At 54.8% G+C, this 19,907-nt stretch overlaps 1 protein-coding gene and 1 pseudogene across 4 annotated transcripts in view; one reads left to right on the forward strand and one right to left on the reverse strand.

The window, feature by feature from the left end:
* LOC306812285 (putative claudin-24 pseudogene) overlaps positions 1-19,907 on the forward strand; it is a 153,226-nt pseudogene that overhangs the window by 51,149 nt on the left and 82,170 nt on the right. The gene's annotated exons all lie outside the window — the stretch shown is intronic.
* The window catches only part of ZBTB16 (zinc finger and BTB domain containing 16), a 55,317-nt gene that overhangs the window by 13,971 nt on the left and 21,439 nt on the right, over positions 1-19,907 (reverse strand). For 2 of the 3 annotated variants that reach the window (XM_079326747.1, XM_079326746.1), the window contains exons 3-4: positions 14,552-14,649; positions 5,654-5,740 (exon numbers count right to left, since the gene is read on the reverse strand). In XM_079326747.1, coding sequence (XP_079182873.1) covers positions 5,654-5,740; positions 14,552-14,649 — 185 coding nt within the window. Of the gene's footprint in view, positions 1-5,653; positions 5,741-10,227; positions 10,610-14,551; positions 14,650-19,907 lie in introns of those variants that run through there. The other variant, XM_079326748.1, reaches the window with a different exon arrangement.

Genomic DNA, 19,907 nt, shown 5'->3' on the forward strand with positions numbered 1-19,907 from the left:
TGGGGGTTTTTGTACAGCGGGGAGACGCGAATCCCGGGGGACAAAAGTAACTGCTAAGGTAAGTTAAACCTTGTCGAGATGAACTTTCCTGCTACTTTTAATTAAAAGTTCTTTGGAATTAAAAAGGACACTATTCAGGAAAGGCTGAAAAAAAAAATTCATTGACACCAGCCCGCCCCCCTCCCCTTTTTCCCAAGGAAAAGAAAAAGCTGTTTTTGTGTGTCTGCTCACCCAGCCCGCACTGTACAAAAGGAAGCGGATTTGCAGCAAGACACATGAGATGACCCCCTGACCCCGAGCCGCTGAAAAGTCCTCAATGGCATAAATACCAGATAATCAATCACATACCAGGAGGGCCGGTCCCCCTGCCCTCGCCCCCGCCGCCGGGTTTATGAGAGATGCACTGTAAACGGACACCGGCTCCTGACGGGAGGCCCCTCTCGGCATTCCTCTGCTGGACCAGGAGACCCCGGCCGCCTCTGAGACCGTGTTTCATCCCTCTTTTATAAAGCCCAGCATGGAAATGCTGAGCATCCTCAAGCTTGCCATAGCTGATCCCTTGTGCTCCAGAGCAAAGGGGACAGAGACATCGCTCTGTGCTCTGGACAGATGGCCAAGCATTCTCCGTGCCACCACAGGCCAGCACGTGGCCAGAGCTGAGCAAGGCATGCAGAAACCAGGGACAGAAACCAGCCCCATTTACAGAAGACTTTGCTTTTTGAGGGGTTGGCTTTGTGAAGCCTTCCTGGGTTCTAGCAGTGACTACCATGTCATGCTGTGCTCCCTTATGGGGCTGACCCTGAATACCAGCAGAGGAAAGCTGCGGAGCACCTCTGGTGCTCCAGGCCAACAATAGATGTTAAAGCTTTCAAGGGAGGGAAAGGAAAAAACTTGCAGTGATACTGCACTGGTTTGGTTAAATGGGGAGCCACTTGGCAACTAAATTTGATAATGCCTTTGTCCATGGGTCAGAGGTTAAATATGTTCACACTAATCCCCTTCATCTAGAATTAAAGGACAAGAAAGATTTCTCCGTAGCTTAGCGAGAGGGCTTTTCTCATCGTGCTTTAAATAGTATTTGCACAGGAAAATTAAAGGCAGGCCATTGGCCCTGATGCCATCGTGGCTGCACAGCTCTGCCACGCTCCCATCTCCTCCTGTTGTGGTGAATCCACCAGCTTGCACGATGCCAGGCCTCGTCACATTTCCCCAAGTGCTCCAAGGAGCACAGGGAATTCTTGCTGCCATTTGCTGTCAAGGTGGCAGAAGCAGCCGTGTTTTGGGAGGCAGGGAGATTCCCAGCTACAGGAATGCACGCCAGGACTCAGATTTCAAGTGCTGTCACAGGACATTACTGTCAGACAAAGGGGCTCTGTGCTGTGCCCCTAGGACCCACTGCCCCAGACCCTCTGTGAGCTGGGCCAGCACCTGAGCATCCAGAATCCACTCTTGCACCCAACAGAAAATCTCTGAAGCATTGGCTGTCCAGCCCAGCCCAGCCCAGCCCAGCCCAGCCCAGCCCAATCCAGTCCAGCCCAGCCCAGCCCAGTCCAGTCCAGCCCAGCCCAGCCCAGCCCAGCCCAGCCCAGTCCAGTCCAGTCCAGTCCAGTCCAGCCCAGCCCAGCCCAGCCCAGCCCAATCCAGTCCAGTCCAGTCCAGTCCAGCCCAGCCCAGCCCAGCCCAACCCAGCCCAGTCCAGCCCAGTCCAGCCCAGCCCAATCCAGTCCAGCCCAGCCCAGCCCAGCCCAGCCCAGTCCAGCCCAGTCCAGCCCAGCCCAGCCCAGCCCAGCAGCACCAGGGCTCCCTCCCCCTGCCGGGACTGCACAGCCAAGGCGAGCACAGGAGGGATAATTACCTCGAAGCGTACTTAATACTACAGTGCATTATCTCTAGCTATGGAGAAAAGCACGATCTGGAGGTATTTCCCCCCAAAGCCTCATTGGGTTGCTCTCAGAAAACCCTCCTGAGTCCTGTGAAACGGTAACAGAAAGTCACAGGCAGCCCAGAAGACGTCAGGTTGGCTTTGGTAAGGAAGTGTGCCAGCTGCTCGTGCTGGCTGCCTGTGCCAGGCATTGCTCTGAGCAAACTGTGGAGGGGGATGCAGCAGGACAAGGCACAAACAGCATCTCCCAAATCTGCTGCTGGAGCACGGACATTAGAGATGGCTGCTGGTGGCCAGTGGCACCACTGAGAGAAGCCCCAGCCACGGGCAGAGTCACGTCCATCCTAGCAGAGCACTGGCCTGACCATTAATTGCAGTGCCACACTGAGTGTGAGGAAAACAGAATTTGTGTTTCAGTGTGATTTACAGCTACCATCACCAAACTCGTGTTATGTTCCACTTGCTCAAAATCTGTCATTCCCACATTGGAAGAAGCAGTGTGCCACACATCTGCAGCATCACTGCAAGGTTTTGGGCTGGAACCATTTTAAGGAAGAGAAAGCAAAGCAAATGTGAGGAGATAAAACAAATACGTAATAAATTTGACTCGATGTGCATTTGGCAAGAACAGGGGCGGTGTGTGCCCGTGTGACAGTGCAGCTCCGGTGCAATGCCCCCTCCACCTCCCCCAGGCTCCCACGCAGTCCTTGGCAAACCCAAGCCAGCAATGGGGCTGCTGGGATGCTCCCCTATGGAAAAACACCGAGAGCTCTGGCATATAATACAGAAATAATTAAAAATTTTTAAAAATGCCCGTGCGGTCGTTGAGCAACACTTGCCATGGGACCCAGCGCGGGGGCATCCTGCCACCTCTGCTCCCGGGTTCCTGCTCTCACACACCAGAGCTTTCTCCCTTTGTACCTCCACTTATACTGCACGACTGTTTTGAATCTCTAAAATAATGTGACAAGTTAATGATGGCACAATTATCTAAATGTTTAACAGACATGTTATCTAAGTGAATCGGATTGAGATTCCATCCCGCTGACAATAAACATCAATGGGAGAGCAGAAAGTGATAGGCAAATTATCGCCAACCCTGCAATTTCAATGCTATTAAATTTGGAGGAATAACAGCCCTGAGGCCTGTAAACTCTGAATAAAATAGACCCTTGTGTTTGGCCAACTATTAAATCAAAACGCTACCAACATCCCAGCAAAAGAAAAAAACGGGGGGGAAGAAAAAGGGGGAAGATACAGAGCTTTTCAATTTTCAGTTACATGTTGGTTTTATGAATTCTTTTCTGCTCCTGGTGTCCCAGAGCAGAGGATACGAGGGAATATGAGGGATGCAGGTATGGGATGCAGGAAGGGAATGCTCCCAGGGTTGGTAGGCAATGGAGGGTGAAGGGTCCTGTGCCATCCCTGGCAGCGTGGCCGGGGGCACGCCAGCCCCACAAATCAAAGAGACAACTACCTGCCCAAGCAAACACTGTGGGAGGTGTCGCTCATGCCCAGGTGAAAGTGGGTCAGGAGTAAATCTGCGCCGTGCTGCTGACTGACACCGGCTGCCGTGCGCTAACTGCCCTGGCACACGGCAGGAAACCCGAGACGAGTCACCTCTGATATTTATAAACGCCGGCACGAGCCCAAAACCCGCTCGCACGAACACCACAGTGTGCACAGCCCGACTCCGAGCGGTGCTGCCCGGGGTACTCGGGCTCCACCTCAACGCATTCTGTTTGTTCCTCTGCACTGGAGGAGAAGGGTAAGGAATTTTCCATGCTCTCCTCCCCAGCACCAAGCTTGTGCTGCTGGAAGATGAGCCAAAACAGTTGCTGCTTTTCCTATTGCAGCGGGACGGGGGCCAAGGACAGTGCACACCCGGAGAGGGCGTCTCGGCCCCGTGTCAGTGGGGCTGCACACAGCCCTGCCAGTGCCGTGCTTACAAACAGGAACTATTTTTTTGTATTTATTCTTGTTTTTTGCCTTGCCTCAGGAAGTGGGGTGTTAGTTTTCTGCTGTAGAGATGAGCAGTGCTTCATGCAGCACATGTACAACAGCCTGGCTCTGTGTTACTGTCATTCAAAGCAGCAGAGAGGGCAGTGGGGCAAAGAAATAACATAAATGGGGTCCTGGGTGCTGAGAGTCCATCTGAGAAATAGCCCCATATGCTGAAAGAAAACCCTAAGAACCCTTAATCTCTGGCACAAAGCTCTGCAGCTGTAGGTCATGTGGGGAAAAAGTGACTCTTGGGGAGAGGTCCCTTGAACACTGTTTCTGAGTAATGTGGGTGGATTTGGTCAGCCTGTACCAGACACCCTGCTCAGCTTTTGATGCCATCCATGAAGACCTCCATCTGCCCCTCTACCAAAAAGTGTTAAGAGTTTCTTTTACCTGGAAAGTTGGAAGGTCTTTTGCCAGCCAACTTGAAGCTAAGGACAAAGAAAGAACGCCCAAAACAAACCCATTCTGGAAGACACCGTTATTTGGAAAGAGGGTTAATTACAGCAAGGCATGGGAGGGATGCTTTCCATGCCAGCAGAGGAGAGGAAATAATTTATTTTGGCTGCCCTGGGCACTCAGCCCCTCTCTGCCATGTTTGCAGCAGGAGGCAGTAATGACAAGCTCCCCTTGGGTCACCGTGCCCCCTGCTCTGGTTGCCCTTTGCCATTTGAGCTTTGGCACAGCCCAGCCCCAAGGATTCACCAGCCAAAGCGGGTTTAATCCCTACAGGACAGCAAGTCAGCCTAACTGCTCTGCATCTGCAGGGTGGTTTTGGATGCAGGCATCTTTGAGTTCCATGGCTGGGCTCCCACTTGTCACCCCAGGATGTTCAATGGGTCTGGGAAATAGAAGGGTAGGGGGAACTGGCTGCAATTTGCTTGGCCACCTTGAAACCCTACCTGGGCTTGGGTTGCTCAGCCCTGCAACCAGTCCCTCACCATGCTGGCTGCCCTTTCACAGCCCTTCTCCTCAGCCCACAGCATACAGGGCTTCCAAACAGACCTGGAATGGCAAAACCCAGCCTCCAGCTGTATGGGTATGGACAGGGAGGGCAAGTACTTTAGGATTTATGGACTGGTGCTCAGCCAGCACAGCTCCATGACCGGGTGACAGCCGGAGCCATTCCCGCCCGGTGACACAGCACTTTGCACCCCAGCATGAAGTCAGCCAGGCTCTCTGTGCCAGCCCCCAGCACAAACTCATGCCAGTGGCATTTACCACGGCTTCCAGCAGTGAAAGATGAACCTGTGCTCAGTTAAACCGCTCCCAATATAGCACAGGAGGAGCAGGCACACAGTCCTAGTCTAGATTTGGAGGGTGAAGGGCTGCACCTGGGACTGCCTGGCTGTGAATTCCCCCAAGCAAACCTTTCCCAGGCATGGCAGCTTTTGCAAGAGGCTTAAAGAGATCCTTGTGCTCTGATGGTGGCATCACTGAAGGGCTGGGAAGTGCCAGAGCAGAAACATGTCAGAAACCAACTTTCTGCGAGGTGTTTGGATGGGACAAGCTTTGCTTGCAAAAGGGATAAATGACCTTATGTTTGCTCTGCCATTGCTTCCCGTGATAATGCTGAGCAGTGGCGAAACAGCTCTGCATCAACTGGTGCCTAGACCTGTGCTGTAGTGTAAGAGGAACTGGAGCTGCCTGGACAGTGCAGAGGCAGGAACTGCAGAGGGTCCAGCTCTCTGAGGGGCAAAGGTTGACAAAGGCAGCCCAAAAGTTAAAACCCTGCCTAAGTGAAGGGTGGAAGGGAGGGCCACGTACCGGTGTGTGTCTGCCGGTGCGTCTCCAGCGCGTCTTCCTTGGAGAACTGGGCGCCGCACTGATCGCAGACCAGGGCTTTGGCACCCGCTGGGGAGAGAAAAGGGACAGCAGGGTTATTCCAGGGACAGAGAGATGCACACCTGAACGTGCACATGGACACTGCTGCTGCCATTAACACTCCAGGCTCAGTGCCATGCAGGGGTCTCATGTTTAATGTCCCCCGTGCAGCCAGCAAAAGCAGTGCCTGGTTCAGCCCTGTGTTCCTGTTCCTTGCACATCACAGCAAAATACAGAGTTGCTTGTCAGGAAAAGATTATTATTATTTTTAAAAATCATTAAATATCAATGCTTTTCATTAGCACTGCAATTTATCCAATTGCAATTGGTTTCCTGTCCCTTCCCATCGGGGCTGGTGCTGCTGGTACCAAAGATGCACTTGATCAGGGATGTGGTTGGAGTGGGACAACTGAGCAACAAGCTCAGAGGCATCCCTGACTATTGGAAAGAGATGTGGGATTTGGGGAAGTTCTTAGAAAATTACTATCAACATGTGCTGCTGGTTTGGGTGAGGAAAAACCCAGGATGCCCAGCAGCAGATAAGTAACTTCCAGATGAAATCAGATTGATGACATGCCATACCCAACAGCATTGCGGGACAAAGCCACAGCCCCCTCCCAAGGTTTGATTCATCTGTTGTGAGGAGCTGAATGTTGCAGAGCAGCATCAAGGTGGGGGCACTGCCTCGCAGAATGCTGTGCTGCCCATTTGCAGGGGTCCACACTGCCTCCCCCCTCTCCTTCCCACACCACCGAGCCCTTCGTCCCACAGATGGTGAGATTTGGGAAAGGTGGGCACAGAAGGCAATACGAGAGAGGTATCATGAGACACATTGAAAAGTGAATTCCTTTGCCTTTAAATTGTCTCAGTAACGGCTGGCTCGCAGGCAGAAATATTTGGCAGCGGCGAAATTAAAAGTGATAAATTTTCTCGCCAAGAGCTGATCGATAATAGAGGTCTCATCTGTTAATCAATATGACAGTCTGCCTGTTTACTGTGCATATGTTGTTCCCTGCCGCCCTCGCTGCGATGTTGCATTTAAAACAACCTGAGTGCACCTGGGCCATCGGCGGCTCCAAAGGAGCAAACACACCCAAACTTTGGGGGGCTGCAGGGCGGTTCCCTCACACCTGCCACCCACCTGCCATCAGGGATGGGGCACCGGGATGCCGGAGGTGCCTCTCCAGGCACAGCAGCGAGAGGAAGAGCGTGCGCAGGGAGGGGGCGCGGGGCGGGCAGGGGTCGCCGGGGCGAAGAGGGGACGGATCGATGGGGCAGCAGCGCGGGCTGGCCCCGCTCGGCACGGCACGGCACGGCACGGCACGGCGCGACAATGCACGGCACGGCTCGGCACGGCACGGCACGGCACGGCACGGCACGGCACGGCACGGCACGGCACGGCACGGCACGGCGTGGCACGGCACGGCGTGGCACGGCACGGCACGGCACGGCACGGCACGGCGTGGCACGGCACGGCTCGGCACGGCACGGCACGGCTCGGCACGGCTCGGCTCGGCACGGCACGGCGCGGCACGGCACGGCGCGGCACGGGCAGCGCGCAGCCCGCAGTTGCCAAGGCAATGGCTCTCCATCGCCACTCAAAGCCCCGCCGGCCCCACCGCAGCCGAGTGCGATCCACGGGGATGCGGCAGCCCGTCATCCGCCGGGATGCAGCGGCTGTGGCAGCAACAGGTTGTCCCCGGGCAGGGCTGCTGTGTGCCCCCTCCCCGAGCCCCGCACCGGCTCGAGGGGCTCGCCGCACCCGCAGCCTGAGACAGCGCGCTCCTGCCAAACACCGGGCTTGCTTCAACTTCCCCCATTTCCACACGGGATTAGCGGGGACGAGAGACGTGCCAGTGCCCTCTGCGAGCTGTGGCCAGAGGGGCCGCAGAGGCACAGCCAGGCGAGGCAAAGGCGGCCAGCATCTGGCTGGGGGGGCGGGCGGGGGGGGAGGAAAAATTCCTGGCGAGGCGAAAATAAACAGGGCGAACGCAGGGAGGAGCCGGGCGCACTGGCTTACATAAGGAAGCACAGTGTGTACCAAAACAGCGGACCCAAAAAAAGCCGGAGCTGTCAGAACAATGAGTACAGACGCGGGGCATTTACAGCAGGCGCTGCCGTACAGTTTTATTTACAGTACCTCTTATCAGCGCGGGAACAGCACGCCGCCTGCCAATTTCCAAAGGCCAGGACTGCGTGTTCTTTCCCTCAAGTAGATGTGTACTCCAGGCGGGGGGAGTTTTTTTTTTTTTCTTTTCTCATCAGCAAAACAAAAACTGATACGGAGCCAGAATTCCTGTAATGTACACACGCCGGCGGGGAGGGGGAGGAGGAGGAGGAGGGCGGCGATTGAATATGTAAATAGTTCAAGGTTAATTTTACTATGTGAGTCACCGGGAAAATGTCATCCAACATCTGAGCTTATTATAACAGGGCTCAGAAAAAAAACCCCAAAAAACTACCACGGCTTGCTGTTTGTTATGAAAGGGAGCAGGGCACGTTGGAAAGCGGAGCTCGTGGCAGGGCTCTCTTCTCCCCCCTTGCCTTCCTCCCCGCTTTAGGCAGAAGCCATCAGCCTCTGAACGCACGCGCAGGTTTGGGCAGGGTATATTTAGCCAGCGCCTCGTATCGCCTACAACACACAGATATCTGCAGATGATCTTATCGATGGGATGGGACGGGACGCCGCGTGCTGCCAAGTATCGGCCGTGTTTCGGAGCGAGCCTTGCTGTTGGCACCAGCCCCCCCGCCGCACATTTATATCCGCACAAGCAAATTTACAGCCCCTGCCTGATAAAGGTCCCTGGCGCACACGGTGAGGAGCCGCTGCTCGTTCCATCCCTGCCGCCCCTTGTGCCCCCGAGCAAGGCTGGAGCTGCCCAGGTCGGCAGCACCCCCGGCAAAGCCACAAGGATGGGCAGAACTCAGGCTGGACTTCATGGTCTTGAAGGTCTTTTTGAACCTTAATGGTTCTATGATTTAATTTTCCCTCCAAGAAATGCCAGGGAGCAGGCTGCTGGGCTGGGGCCATGGCATGGAGCAGGATGCCCCATGGAGCAGGACAGGGCAGGGGCTGTGGCTCCCTCCCCACAGGCTTAGCTGATGGGCTGGAGCTCGTCTTGTTTCAGTCACCATCATCCAACAGTCCCTCCCAATGCCCATCATTTAATTACTTTAGTGGGGAGGTGAAACTTCCCAGTGGGGCTATGGAAGAGGCACTCAGAACTCTAGCTCAGGAAAAGAGAAGGAATAAAGGAAAAAGAGGAACTGCCAACATCCTGAGGAGGAGGAGGAAGATGGCTAAGGAAGGAGGAAGATGGGAAATTGGTCAGGAGAATGGTGGGGGAGGATCCAGCCTTCCCTGCTGCTGTTTCGGCATAATGGCCCCGTCAGTAGATTGTGACATCCCCTCCCTCAGCAGAAGGGATTAATAAAAATTTGGGATTATATATTATTAACAGGCTGTAATCAGTGAGAAGATGGAGATAAGTGGGGGGGGGCGGGGGGAGAATATGGATTAAAAAAAAATTGGCAAGAAAATTTATGCACTGCCATTGCTTTACTACCTAATTAATTCAGTAATTTCAAAAACAATTTTATTTATGTTCAGTTTACCACATCAGAAGTGCAAAGAAAAAAGCACCAAACCACAGAGATGCTAAAATAATACCTCAAGGCATCTATTTTTAATCAGTGTAAAAAAAAGGGGAAAAAAAGAGAAGAGCCAGCCCAGCTTCTATACAATCTCTGCCGGGCAGACCACCAACTCGGGGAGCGCAGCAGCCGAGCCCTCTGCGAGTGCCTTCCTGGCTGCCGAAAACAGAGCTTGTCAAAAAAAAAAAAAACAAATCCATAATGGCCTGAGGCTCCTCTCCAATCTATTTTCTGCTCAGCTGGTTTTAAATGAAGTTATTATGAGTCATTAAAACACCCGCAAGCCTGTGGAAGTCAGCCAATTACAATTTTAAATTTAGCCTGTTCTCTATCCCATTCTCTTGTTTTCTTCTTTTGCCCACATCAAGCCGCTTTTGGATTTTTATTATTGCCATTATTATTATTATTATTATTATTATTATTATTATTATTATTATTATTTCCCTTCTCCCCTGTTTCACCCAAGTGGAAGAGACAAGTCATGAAAATCTCTGTGCTAAAAAAATACAGTGGAGAAACCTAAGAAGGGCTGAAAAAAGACAGAGTAGCAGAGCAGGCCTGGAGAGTTCAGCCTCTGCTTCCCGAAGTGCCATGGAAAGGTAATAATTAATATATAATTAATATCAGAAAAAGTGAGGTGTGGGCATTACAGAGTGAGGAGGGACCTTGAGTTGGAGTGCTGAGAAGGATCTGTGGCAGCATCCCACGGGCTGCCCTGGAGAGCCTTGGGAAAGCACCTGGAGTGATGGAGCAGGGGCTTGGGGGTGGGTGAGGCGGGGGCAACACCATCACCCAGCCTCGGCCAGGCACTTCCACCAACTCCTGCTCCACACAGGGACTGCTGGAGTATTTTCATTAAAAAAATAGTGATTGAAATTATTAATTATAATAATAAACTTGAGATCCCAAACTGACAGGGTCTTACACAGCCCCCTCTCCTGATGCCCCTGCCAGTGCCACTCTCTCCAGCAGCATCCTCTCCACAGGGAAAAAATGACAGGCCCCATCCCCGGCAGCCCCGCACGGCGAGCGAGCACGGCGCGCACTGCACAGCCCATAAAACTCCAAACAGCCTCCAGACACTCCTGCAATCGTCCTCCATCAAAACACTTTGTCTTGCATACAGAAATGCGGCGGGCGCCGCGCGGAATACCAAATCAGCCCGTGACGGTGCGGGGAGGCGGCTCCTTGGCAACCGGGGGGGCTCCGCCGCCGCCGCTCGACAGGAAACAAAATCTGTCAAGCCTGTTGGGCAAATGATAAACATTAGCGGTATTAAAAACAACACTAAAGCTGCCTAAATGGCTGGCGAGCGTGTGCGGAGGGTGGGCAGGGATGGTGGGGCTCCCGCCCCATTTGCCCCCCAGCCCAAGTGAGGGGCACCACAGCCCTGGGGGAAGTTTGGGAAGTTTCCCCCCTGCAGCAGAAAGCGAGTGGGCAGTGATGGCCACGGGCATTGTGAGGGAACGAGACGGACGGACGGACGGACGTGGGACGCGTTGGGCGTGTGTGAGGGGTCCTGGCACCCCGCTCTGCCCCCGCCTTCAATAACATCAATGATGTCAATAACGAGGGGCGGCCAAACCAAGGGAGCCGTGAGACACGGTGGGTGAAAAATAAACGTATTTCATCAGGTGAGGGCGGGCAGAAGCAAGAAGCTGGCTTCAACCCAGCGGCCAGATCCAGGAACACGGCCAAAACAGGAGCTAAAAAGCAAACCATAATTTTCTGGTCTCAGTTCAGGCTCTTGAGGCAGAGAGGATGGGGAGGGGAGGGGTGGGGGCTAAGAGAAATGTATTTTTCATCAGCCAGTGTATAATTTATAAACAGCATTAAACAGTTTTTGTTTTCTTTCTTCCTCTCCCCCGTGTGCGCGGCTTGGCCGGCAGTCAAGCCTGCATTAATTTCTGCTGTGGGTACAGTGTGTTCTTGGATGCACATCTGCGGATGATCATAAACGCGGGAACGCTGGCAGAACATCCAGACCTGCCGGCAGGCCGCTGACATCACCCGGGACCGAGCGCGGGACGCCGGCCAGCCGGGCCGGGGGGGGAGCTCCCCGGGGAGCCGCGGGTACCGGCCGGGCCGGGGGGGAGCCCAGCCCGCGCATCCCGCCGGTACCGGGATACGGGGATTGGAGCCCAGCCCGCGCATCCCACCGGTACCGGGATACGGGGATTGGAGCCCAGCCCGCGCATCCCACCGGTACCGGGATACGGGGATTGGAGCCCAGCCCGCGCATCCCACCGGTACCGGCCGGGCCGGGGGGGAGCCCAGCCCGCGCATCCCACCGGTACCGGGATACGGGGATTGGAGCCCAGCCCGCGCATCCCACCGGTACCGGGATACGGGGATTGGAGCTCAGCCCGCGCATCCCGCCGGTACCGGGATATGGGGATTAGAGCTCAGCCTCGCGCATCCCACCGGTACCGGGATATGGGGATTGGAGCCCAGCCCGCACATCCCACCGGTACCGGGATACGGGGATTGGAGCTCAGCCCGCGCATCCCGCCGGTACCGGGATATGGGGATTGGAGCTCAGCCTCGCGCATCCCACCGGTACCGGGATATGGGGATTGGAGCTCAGCCTCGCGCATCCCACCGGTACCGGGATACGGGGATTGGAGCCCAGCCCGCGCATCCCACCGGTACCGGGATACGGGGATTGGAGCTCAGCCCGCGCATCCCGCCGGTACCGGGATACGGGGATTGGAGCCCAGCCCGCGCATCCCACCGGTACCGGCCGGGGCACAGGGACCAGAAACGTGATCAGCCCGCACATCCCAGCGGCACCGGGCCAGGGGCGGAGCTCAGCCTCGCACATCCCACCCGCCGGGGCACGGGGGCAATGCTCGGGGCGTGGATGGCCCGGGATGAGACCCCTTTTCCTCCACCGGGCAGAGAGGCGAGGGTAGGATGTGCTGTCCCCTTCTGTCGGAGGTGCCGTCCCTACCAGAGCCTGCTCCCCCAGCAACCCCTGGTCCCTGGACAGCTTGTCCCTCACCCAACAGGACCTTGGGGTTTTCTTCTGCCTCTCCTGATGATGAAGGAGCATATTTGGGTGGGGAGGGACAATGTGAAGCATCAGGGCAGGGGTCTGCAGGGCTGCTGCCTGTACATTGCCCACGCTGCCCATGAGCATCCCTGCACACTGTCAGCTACCCAGCCCAGACTGGAGAAGGGCAGCACAGCCATCTCCACAGCAGCCATTTCTGCTGGATGGCGAGGCAAAGCAAGTGGGGACAGGCAGAAACCCCCTTTCCTCCCTGTCCGGGGGAACAAACCCAGCTCACAGCAGCTGCTGAGCAACCAGCATCATCCCAGGCTGAGAATGAGCACCCACCGAGCATCAGCTCTGGCGAGGATGTACCTGAGGGAGCAGCAGTACTGGGATCAGCCTCCCTGGTCAAACCAAGGGAGCTCTGAACCACACAGCCAACAAGCTGGGTCTCCCACCTCGCCTTCCCCGACAATTTGCTTTTCTGGGAGAAGGACAACTCTCCATGTCAGCCTTAGAGGTCTCGGAGAGCTTGTCTGCCAGCAGTGCAGGCAGCATGTAGGGAAAGACTCTGTATGGCATTAAAGGCTTGACATTAACTCTTTATACTGACAGTCAGCATGGGTCTGAGGGCTTGCCCTGCACCTGCAAGGCTGTTGCACAGCAGTGCTGCGTGTCCAGCCCATCCTGCCACTGAGCACCACAGCCCCCAGGGCTGGTCCCCAACCGGGTCCTCAATAGGAACCTTTACCATAACCCACTGACACTCGGATGGGGAAGCTGCAGATGTTCATCCCCTTAAACTCTCTGGCACTGGGGTTAGAGAAGAGTGCCAATGGGGGCACAAGCCATCCCACTGCAAACTCCCAGTTAAACACATGCTGTGGAGGCAAAGCTGAAAACAAGCCCTGCACCACTGCTCCAGCACAACCTCGCTGTGTCCAGGGCTGGTGGAGGGGGGGAGGCGAGGGAAGAGGTGCAAAGGTCTCCTGCTTTAATAAATAACAGCGCTGGAATTCACAGCGGCTGTTTGCGAGCTCGAGGCAGAGCTCTCCCCGCCCCCCTCCTCGCCGGATTCACAAAAAAAAAAAAAATTAATCCTGTGTGATGACAAGCTTGGCTCAGCGTTCACTGTACATACTGTACCCACAAAGCTGGCTGCCTGCCAGGGACAGGCTGGGAGCCAGCGCGACCATAACAAACACAAGCCCTGCGTGCCAGTGCTGGGGGAGCAGCATCCCTAACCCCAGACCTGGGGGGGACCAGCATCCTTAACTCCAGCACTCAGGGGGACCAGCACCCCAGGGACGACCCCCAGAAACCTGACCCAAAAACTGGTGGCATGGGAATGGGGTCAGGGCTGGGTCTATTGATCCAAAAATCAGAAAACAGCAAATGGCCAGATGAAGCACCCCCCAACCCCAGGAAAAAGAGGCAGTGAGGGGCCAAAAAAATGAAAACAGGTAAAAAATAGACAAAAGTATATAAAATAGATAAAATAAATTTAAAATAGAATACAGCTTCCCTGCCAAGCTATGTGCAAGCAGATCTGTGGCTCCAGTACCTGCCACCCCCCAGAGATCTGTCCTCAGAGCAGGAGGACAAGGACTCCTGACTGCATCTGGGTCCAGGGGTGCCACGGCTGTCTCCAGTGCCCCACACCAGACCCCAGATGTGCCAGGACTGCACCCAAGGGGAGCATCAGCTGACATGGACTTTCAGAGCACAGGTCTTCCCTCCAGCGCAGTGCTCCAGCCCTCCCCTATCTATTTAATTAAAGGCCCTGCAGCTTGTGAACCTGCTACTTGGATTCATTAGTCAGAGAACGCCTAATTCTGCAGTTTTGCTAACGAACCTGCGGCGGGGGCCCGAGGTGGAACAATGCTCACGCTACGAGCAGAGCTGACCATGGGCAGCTGCGTGGCATGTAGAGTTTGTTATTCTGAGCTGCTTAGTCTGGAAAATATTTCCACAATTAAGGAACTGAAAACAAACTCCAAAAAAGAAAATTTAAATAAATCAAATTACTGGGCACCGGAGAACAAGTTTGCAATGTGCTGCCCGGGGAAGGGTGCAGCCGGCTCTGCACGTGTCTGCTGGAGAGGAGACGTGTGAGCTGGGCAGCCACACATCCCTGGGTGGGCAGAGAGAGCAGAGGCCATCCCCAGAGCCCATCCCTGCCAACCCACCTGAGTGTGCCAGTAAGTGCATTCGCAGCCGCAAGCTGTCCAGGAACCGCTTCCCGCACAGCTCACATCCGTACGTCTTCATCCCACTGTGCAGCTTCCTGGGGGAGAACAAAGGAGGGTGAGTCCTGAGCTGGGGGGAAGTGACCCAAAACAACACTGAGAAACCGCCTGGTGCTTCCTGCAACCCACACATCACCCGGAGTCAGGGATGGCTTGAGAAGAACTGCAGGGAGGGCATGGATGGGGGGTCCCTGTGACTCCCCAGGACTGAGGGGACAACCCTCTCCCCCCATCAGTGTTTGTCATGGTTGCCGTTGTTGGAGCCTTTTAATAAACCTGATAAATCTGAAAACTGGAGTTAGGGCAAAATCTGTGTTGTCAAACTCCTTCCACATGTTCTGAGTGCTTTTGAAAAAAGCACTGTACTCCAAAACAAACCCCAACCACTTTAAGAGGTTGTTTGTGTACATTTCTAACCAAATCCCAATTTCCATCCAAATTCAGCAGACACGAATCACAAGCAACAAGCACAACCACCAGCTCTTGAACAGGAAACATGCCACTCACCATTTCCTGGCAGCCCCAGGTACACAGGGAGCGACGCCCCGGCAGCATTGCACAACCCCACTGTGCCTCACCCCACAGCGCCGGGGGCTGAGCATCCCCCACACCCTGGGCACTTTTGTGGAGGGGCTTTTCTGCCCAGGACACTGCCCACAGGCACTGATCACAGCAAGAGGTGCCAGGCTCGGCCACAGTGACCAGACTCTGCATTATTGCCCTCCCTTTGCTGTGAAGACATTGATGCTCCACCTTGGGTAACCAAGTTCTGGACCAAGTGGAATGACAGGATTTAACAGGCAGTGTCAAAGGAGCACTGTCCAAGTCTAAAACTACCAAGGAACCCAATCCCATCTCCTTCCCAAGACATCGCTGCTGCCCTGGCAGCCCCCCAGACCCATTTCCCCTGCCCTGTGGGACCAGCCATTGCTCAGCCCCAGCACCCACAGGGGAGCAGCCGGGGCTCGGTGCCCACAGCAGCCTCTGCTGCTGAGGGTGCATGGAGGGACACAGTGCCCACAACACGTGGAATGGGGGCCTGGGGCGTTACTCTGCCACCTGCACTGGTGACAGCCAGTCTCTCTGCAAAGCCACCTGGCTCTGGGCTGGACAGACAGGCTGACCAGTGCCCCTGAGCCCCAAATGCATGGGCTGCTGCCCACAGCCCTCGGTCACTCAGACCTGCGGCCGCGGAGGACTCGGGACAGCAGCACGTGCAGAGTTTCAACATCAGATGCTGTAAACAGAGAAGTATTTGTGTGTGCTGAGGAGTAACACAGCCCATAGCTGTGTGCTGACCTCTGATCGCAGCCACCATTTATCATCGCGCCGCAGCAGGACGAGAGCACTTCTATTGCCTGCTGCCAAAGACAAAACAGCAGTGGTCCTGTCCAGGGCTGGATGTGGACCCTCTCGTGGGAGGGCTCAGCCCCAGCTGTGCAGGCTTGTGAGGACCATGTGCCTGGGAGCTCCTGCTGTACTTCCCTGAGGTGTAAGTTTTATTGGCCCAAAGCAGCTGCTGCTCTGACTCCAAGCAGGATCACCCCTCGCTGCAGAGAGCCCAGAGCCCCAAACCACCCCAGCCCCATGGGGAGCAGGGGCTTGTTCCCTGGCTGCCAGCCCTGCAGCCCACCTTGCAAGATACTGAATAGCAGCATGGGAAGTGTTGGAGCAGGAGAAGACCTCTGATGTTCAGCAGTGAGTGAATGCTGCAGAGCAAAAGGGAGAGGAAAGGAGCAGGAGCTGGTTTCAACTCTCAACTTTGCTGTATAATGTAATTATTAATCAGGCTTGTCCTGAATTCACTGTGTCATAGCAGAGGATTAGGAGTCATGCACGAATTCAGGCCAAGAAGGTTTACAATCCAAAGGATTTATCCGCCTTGCAAAAATAAATAAAACACCAGCCTCCTGACAGGGCTCTGCTGCCAACGAGCAGCTCAATAAGTGACAACCTTCTCATTTTGCATTTTTAATTTGGGACATGCCTGTCACACTCCCTGGCTCGGGCTCCGCTTGCTCCTGCACTTAACATCGGGTTAAAACCACTTTGTTAGCGTGACTCGTGTCACGCTCTAGGTCTGCACCACCCCTTCTGAGGCCAGAACACCTTTCCCCTGAATTACAATCTAACTGGTTAATTAGTCCAAGTAAAACATGAAGATCTGGAGCCTTTTTAAGCGAGCACCAAGAAACAGAGAAACAGAAGGCCAAGTTTCCTTCCAAACCCACGGCTAGCACAACCTCTTCTCCCATCTTCCCAGTGTAGGGTGGGGAAACAAGGAAATGAGGAGACCCCGACCCCACTGGTGCCAGGGCATCCTAGAAATCCACCTGCCACTGCCCAGGGCACTACCATGTTCCCAGGTCACAGCCCCTCTGCATTGTTTCAAGGGGGCACAGGGGTGCTGGAAGAGTAATTTAGTTGCAATATCTCTATCAACAAATTTCAGCGGTAACAAAAGTTTTCCGCTCAGCGCCTGCTTCGAGGACCTTCTTATCACTCGCCATCTTGCACGGTCCCTTTCAACAAGGTCTTAAAGCGCTTTATCTGCTCCATTTCCCGGTAGCAAAATATGATTGAAACGTTCTATTTCTGCTCGCCGGATTAAGGAGATGTTGCAAAACTGCACAAAAACCTGGCAGATGTAAGCAAGGTATTACAGCTGCTCGGGCTGTTAAGATCTGAGGGGAAAGATCAATATGTGCTTCTGAAGTTGTGCCTCCAGAAAGAGGGGGCGGGGAGTGAAGGGTGTTTAAATACATTCCAGTGCTGCCCAAACTCTGTGCCAAAAGATAAACCACGCTTTATTATTCTGATATGAGGCTGAAACTGTGTTCCTTTCTCCTACAAGGTCCCTATCAGCCAAGAAGGTACCCATGGGATGGAAAGCAGAGGCAAACAGGAAAAGTGCATTTTTTGTAAAAGGGTTTTCCTCTAATTCCCTCTCAATGTCCCACTTGAAGTGCAGGGAAACAAAGTCAGCCAAAGCCTCCAGGTCATGAGATATCCCTCGAGGATGCTCCTGCACAGAGGGTGGCCCAGGGCAATGAGGATGCTCAGGGCCACAAGGATGCCCGTGGCACAGAGTCCCAGGCCTGGGTCCAAGCTTCCCAAGGCAGCCCCAGCACAGGGCTGTGGCAAGGGGCTCTCCAGGCGGAATGCAAGCCCAGATACCCCTCCCCGCAGCACCGGCAAACAAAAGCCGGGCGAGAGGCTGGCCCCTCGCAAGCTGCCGGTAATTAAAAAGGCCTGTAAATGCCCCACAAAAAGCACTTCAAAGGGACAGCGACTCCAGCGAGACTGCGTGGTGTAAAAATTATGAGTTTTCCCCACAGGGTGCTTTGTGTGAAAAGGCCGGGCTCGGTGGCAAACGCCGATGGCCACTGCCGGGGACCAGCGGCTCGGCAGCGCATCTCGGGGTGCAGGGTCTGCTGGGGCGCACTGGGCTGGGGGTACGGCTGCAGGCCTGGCGCCTAAACACCACTGCAACTGTCCCACGGCCACCACAAGCAAATCTCTGCTCTGCCTGCATAAACCCTGCCTAAAACGGTATTTACTTGAGGAACTCTTGTGTCCCAGCCCCTCCCCACCACCCCTTTTGGGAAGCAGGAGGAAACCCCCTCCCCTCCCTCCACGGTGAACAAGACACATGGCTTTTGGCCGTTTGATTACTTTTAAGTGTGTATTTTTCCCCTCAAACAGAGTGAATACAATGGTTAGGAAATTTGACAGAAAACTATTCCAAGCCATTTATTGCCTTAATGCGCACCTTTGTCCAACAGGCAGTTTTGACAGGAGCGATAAATTCCAAATTTATGTCAACAGAGCATATGTTGAACACCTCATTTCTGAGCTAAAGCGGCATGCTGCCCCATAAATCACCCTTCTGTTTGAAATGAAAGTAGATTACGGGCCCATGTTATTGAGCAGTTAGAGCCATAGTCATATAAATCAGAACTTTTAACTCCAGGCGATCCGCTCTGCAATTAACTAAAGGGCACTTTGTCATCTCCGGGCCAGGGCACAGCTTGGCAGGGTGGCCGCTACCGAGGGAAGGCAAGAACCCCTGGCTGCTGAGGAAAGGCACCAGTGCAGCTGAGGCTCCCTCGGAACCTGTTGGAGCAGCGAGCCCCAAGACAAAGCCCGGAGCAGCGTGTGGCTGAACACAGCCTGGCATGGGATCCACGGCTGCAAGGCTCCAACATCCCTGCCCACATCCTGCCTGCTCCATGCTTTGGACACGAAACAGAGGGGGAACTGGGAGGCTGCATGATACCAGCAAAACAGCAGAGTCCTGACAAGTCCAAAGCCAGGCAAAAACATGCACGAGTGCAGTGTTCAGAGTCCTGCACCGACAGAAATCTGTACTTGGGACTTCCACAGCAGGTTTTGCTGCATCTCCCAATACCCATGCATCAGGTCGAGATCCTCAGCCCACTGATTTCCCCTATCTATCCTGCTGCATTTCCCTGGTTTGCTCCCCTGCACCTCCCAGGAACGCCACGCCACGGGACAGGGGGTGTGGCGCTGGGGGCAGTGGGACCAGAGGATGCTGTGGGGCCAGGGGATGCTGCAGGGGCTCAGCCCCTTGAGTGCTGGCAAAGGGTGCGGGTGCGAGGGGCAACTCACACCCATGGGAGTGCCAGAGCTATAAAAAGATTCAGACACTAAGTATTTCCTTTCCTATAAAATATTCATTGCTGTGCACGGATGCCAGGGAGTACAAACCTCCAGCGGTTCTAACTTTGTGCCGCAGCAATAACGGAGTTTTATGGGAGCCTTCTGATTTTATTTGCACCGGGCCATCAGAGCGGTGCCCTGCCACGGGGCAGCCACGAGCCAGCCCTGCCCTGCCTGTGACAGGGCACACACGATGCACTGAACACTGGGCAGCCAAAATGGGACCAGCCCCACTTTGCACTCCCCAAAAATCCTCCCTGCCGCCCCATTTCCACTGGTGTCCCCCTTGCCTGAGTAAACCAATATGAAATGGATTCATCCCCCATCTATTTTATCAAGGCAGTGGTGCCACATCTCGCTTCCAGCGGGGACAGAGCAGGAAGCCAAGGTCAGTGGACAGCAAGCGACTGCAAACCCCAGGTTCTCCATCCTCTGACACCGCATCCCACCTGAGCTGCCAAGAGGGCGGTTTCTGCCCTGATGTGGCCATTAACAGCCCTTGGTGGCTGATGCTGGAGCGAGAGGCCATGGTCCTGGTGGCTCGGCTCCTGCAGTCACCGCTCTGCCCTCAGCTCGCAGCCCAGAGGATTAAAATAGCAGGGAGAGCTATTAA

The sequence above is a fragment of the Erithacus rubecula genome, assembly GCF_903797595.1.
Source record: "Erithacus rubecula genome assembly, chromosome: 25".
NCBI lineage: Eukaryota > Metazoa > Chordata > Aves > Passeriformes > Muscicapidae > Erithacus > Erithacus rubecula.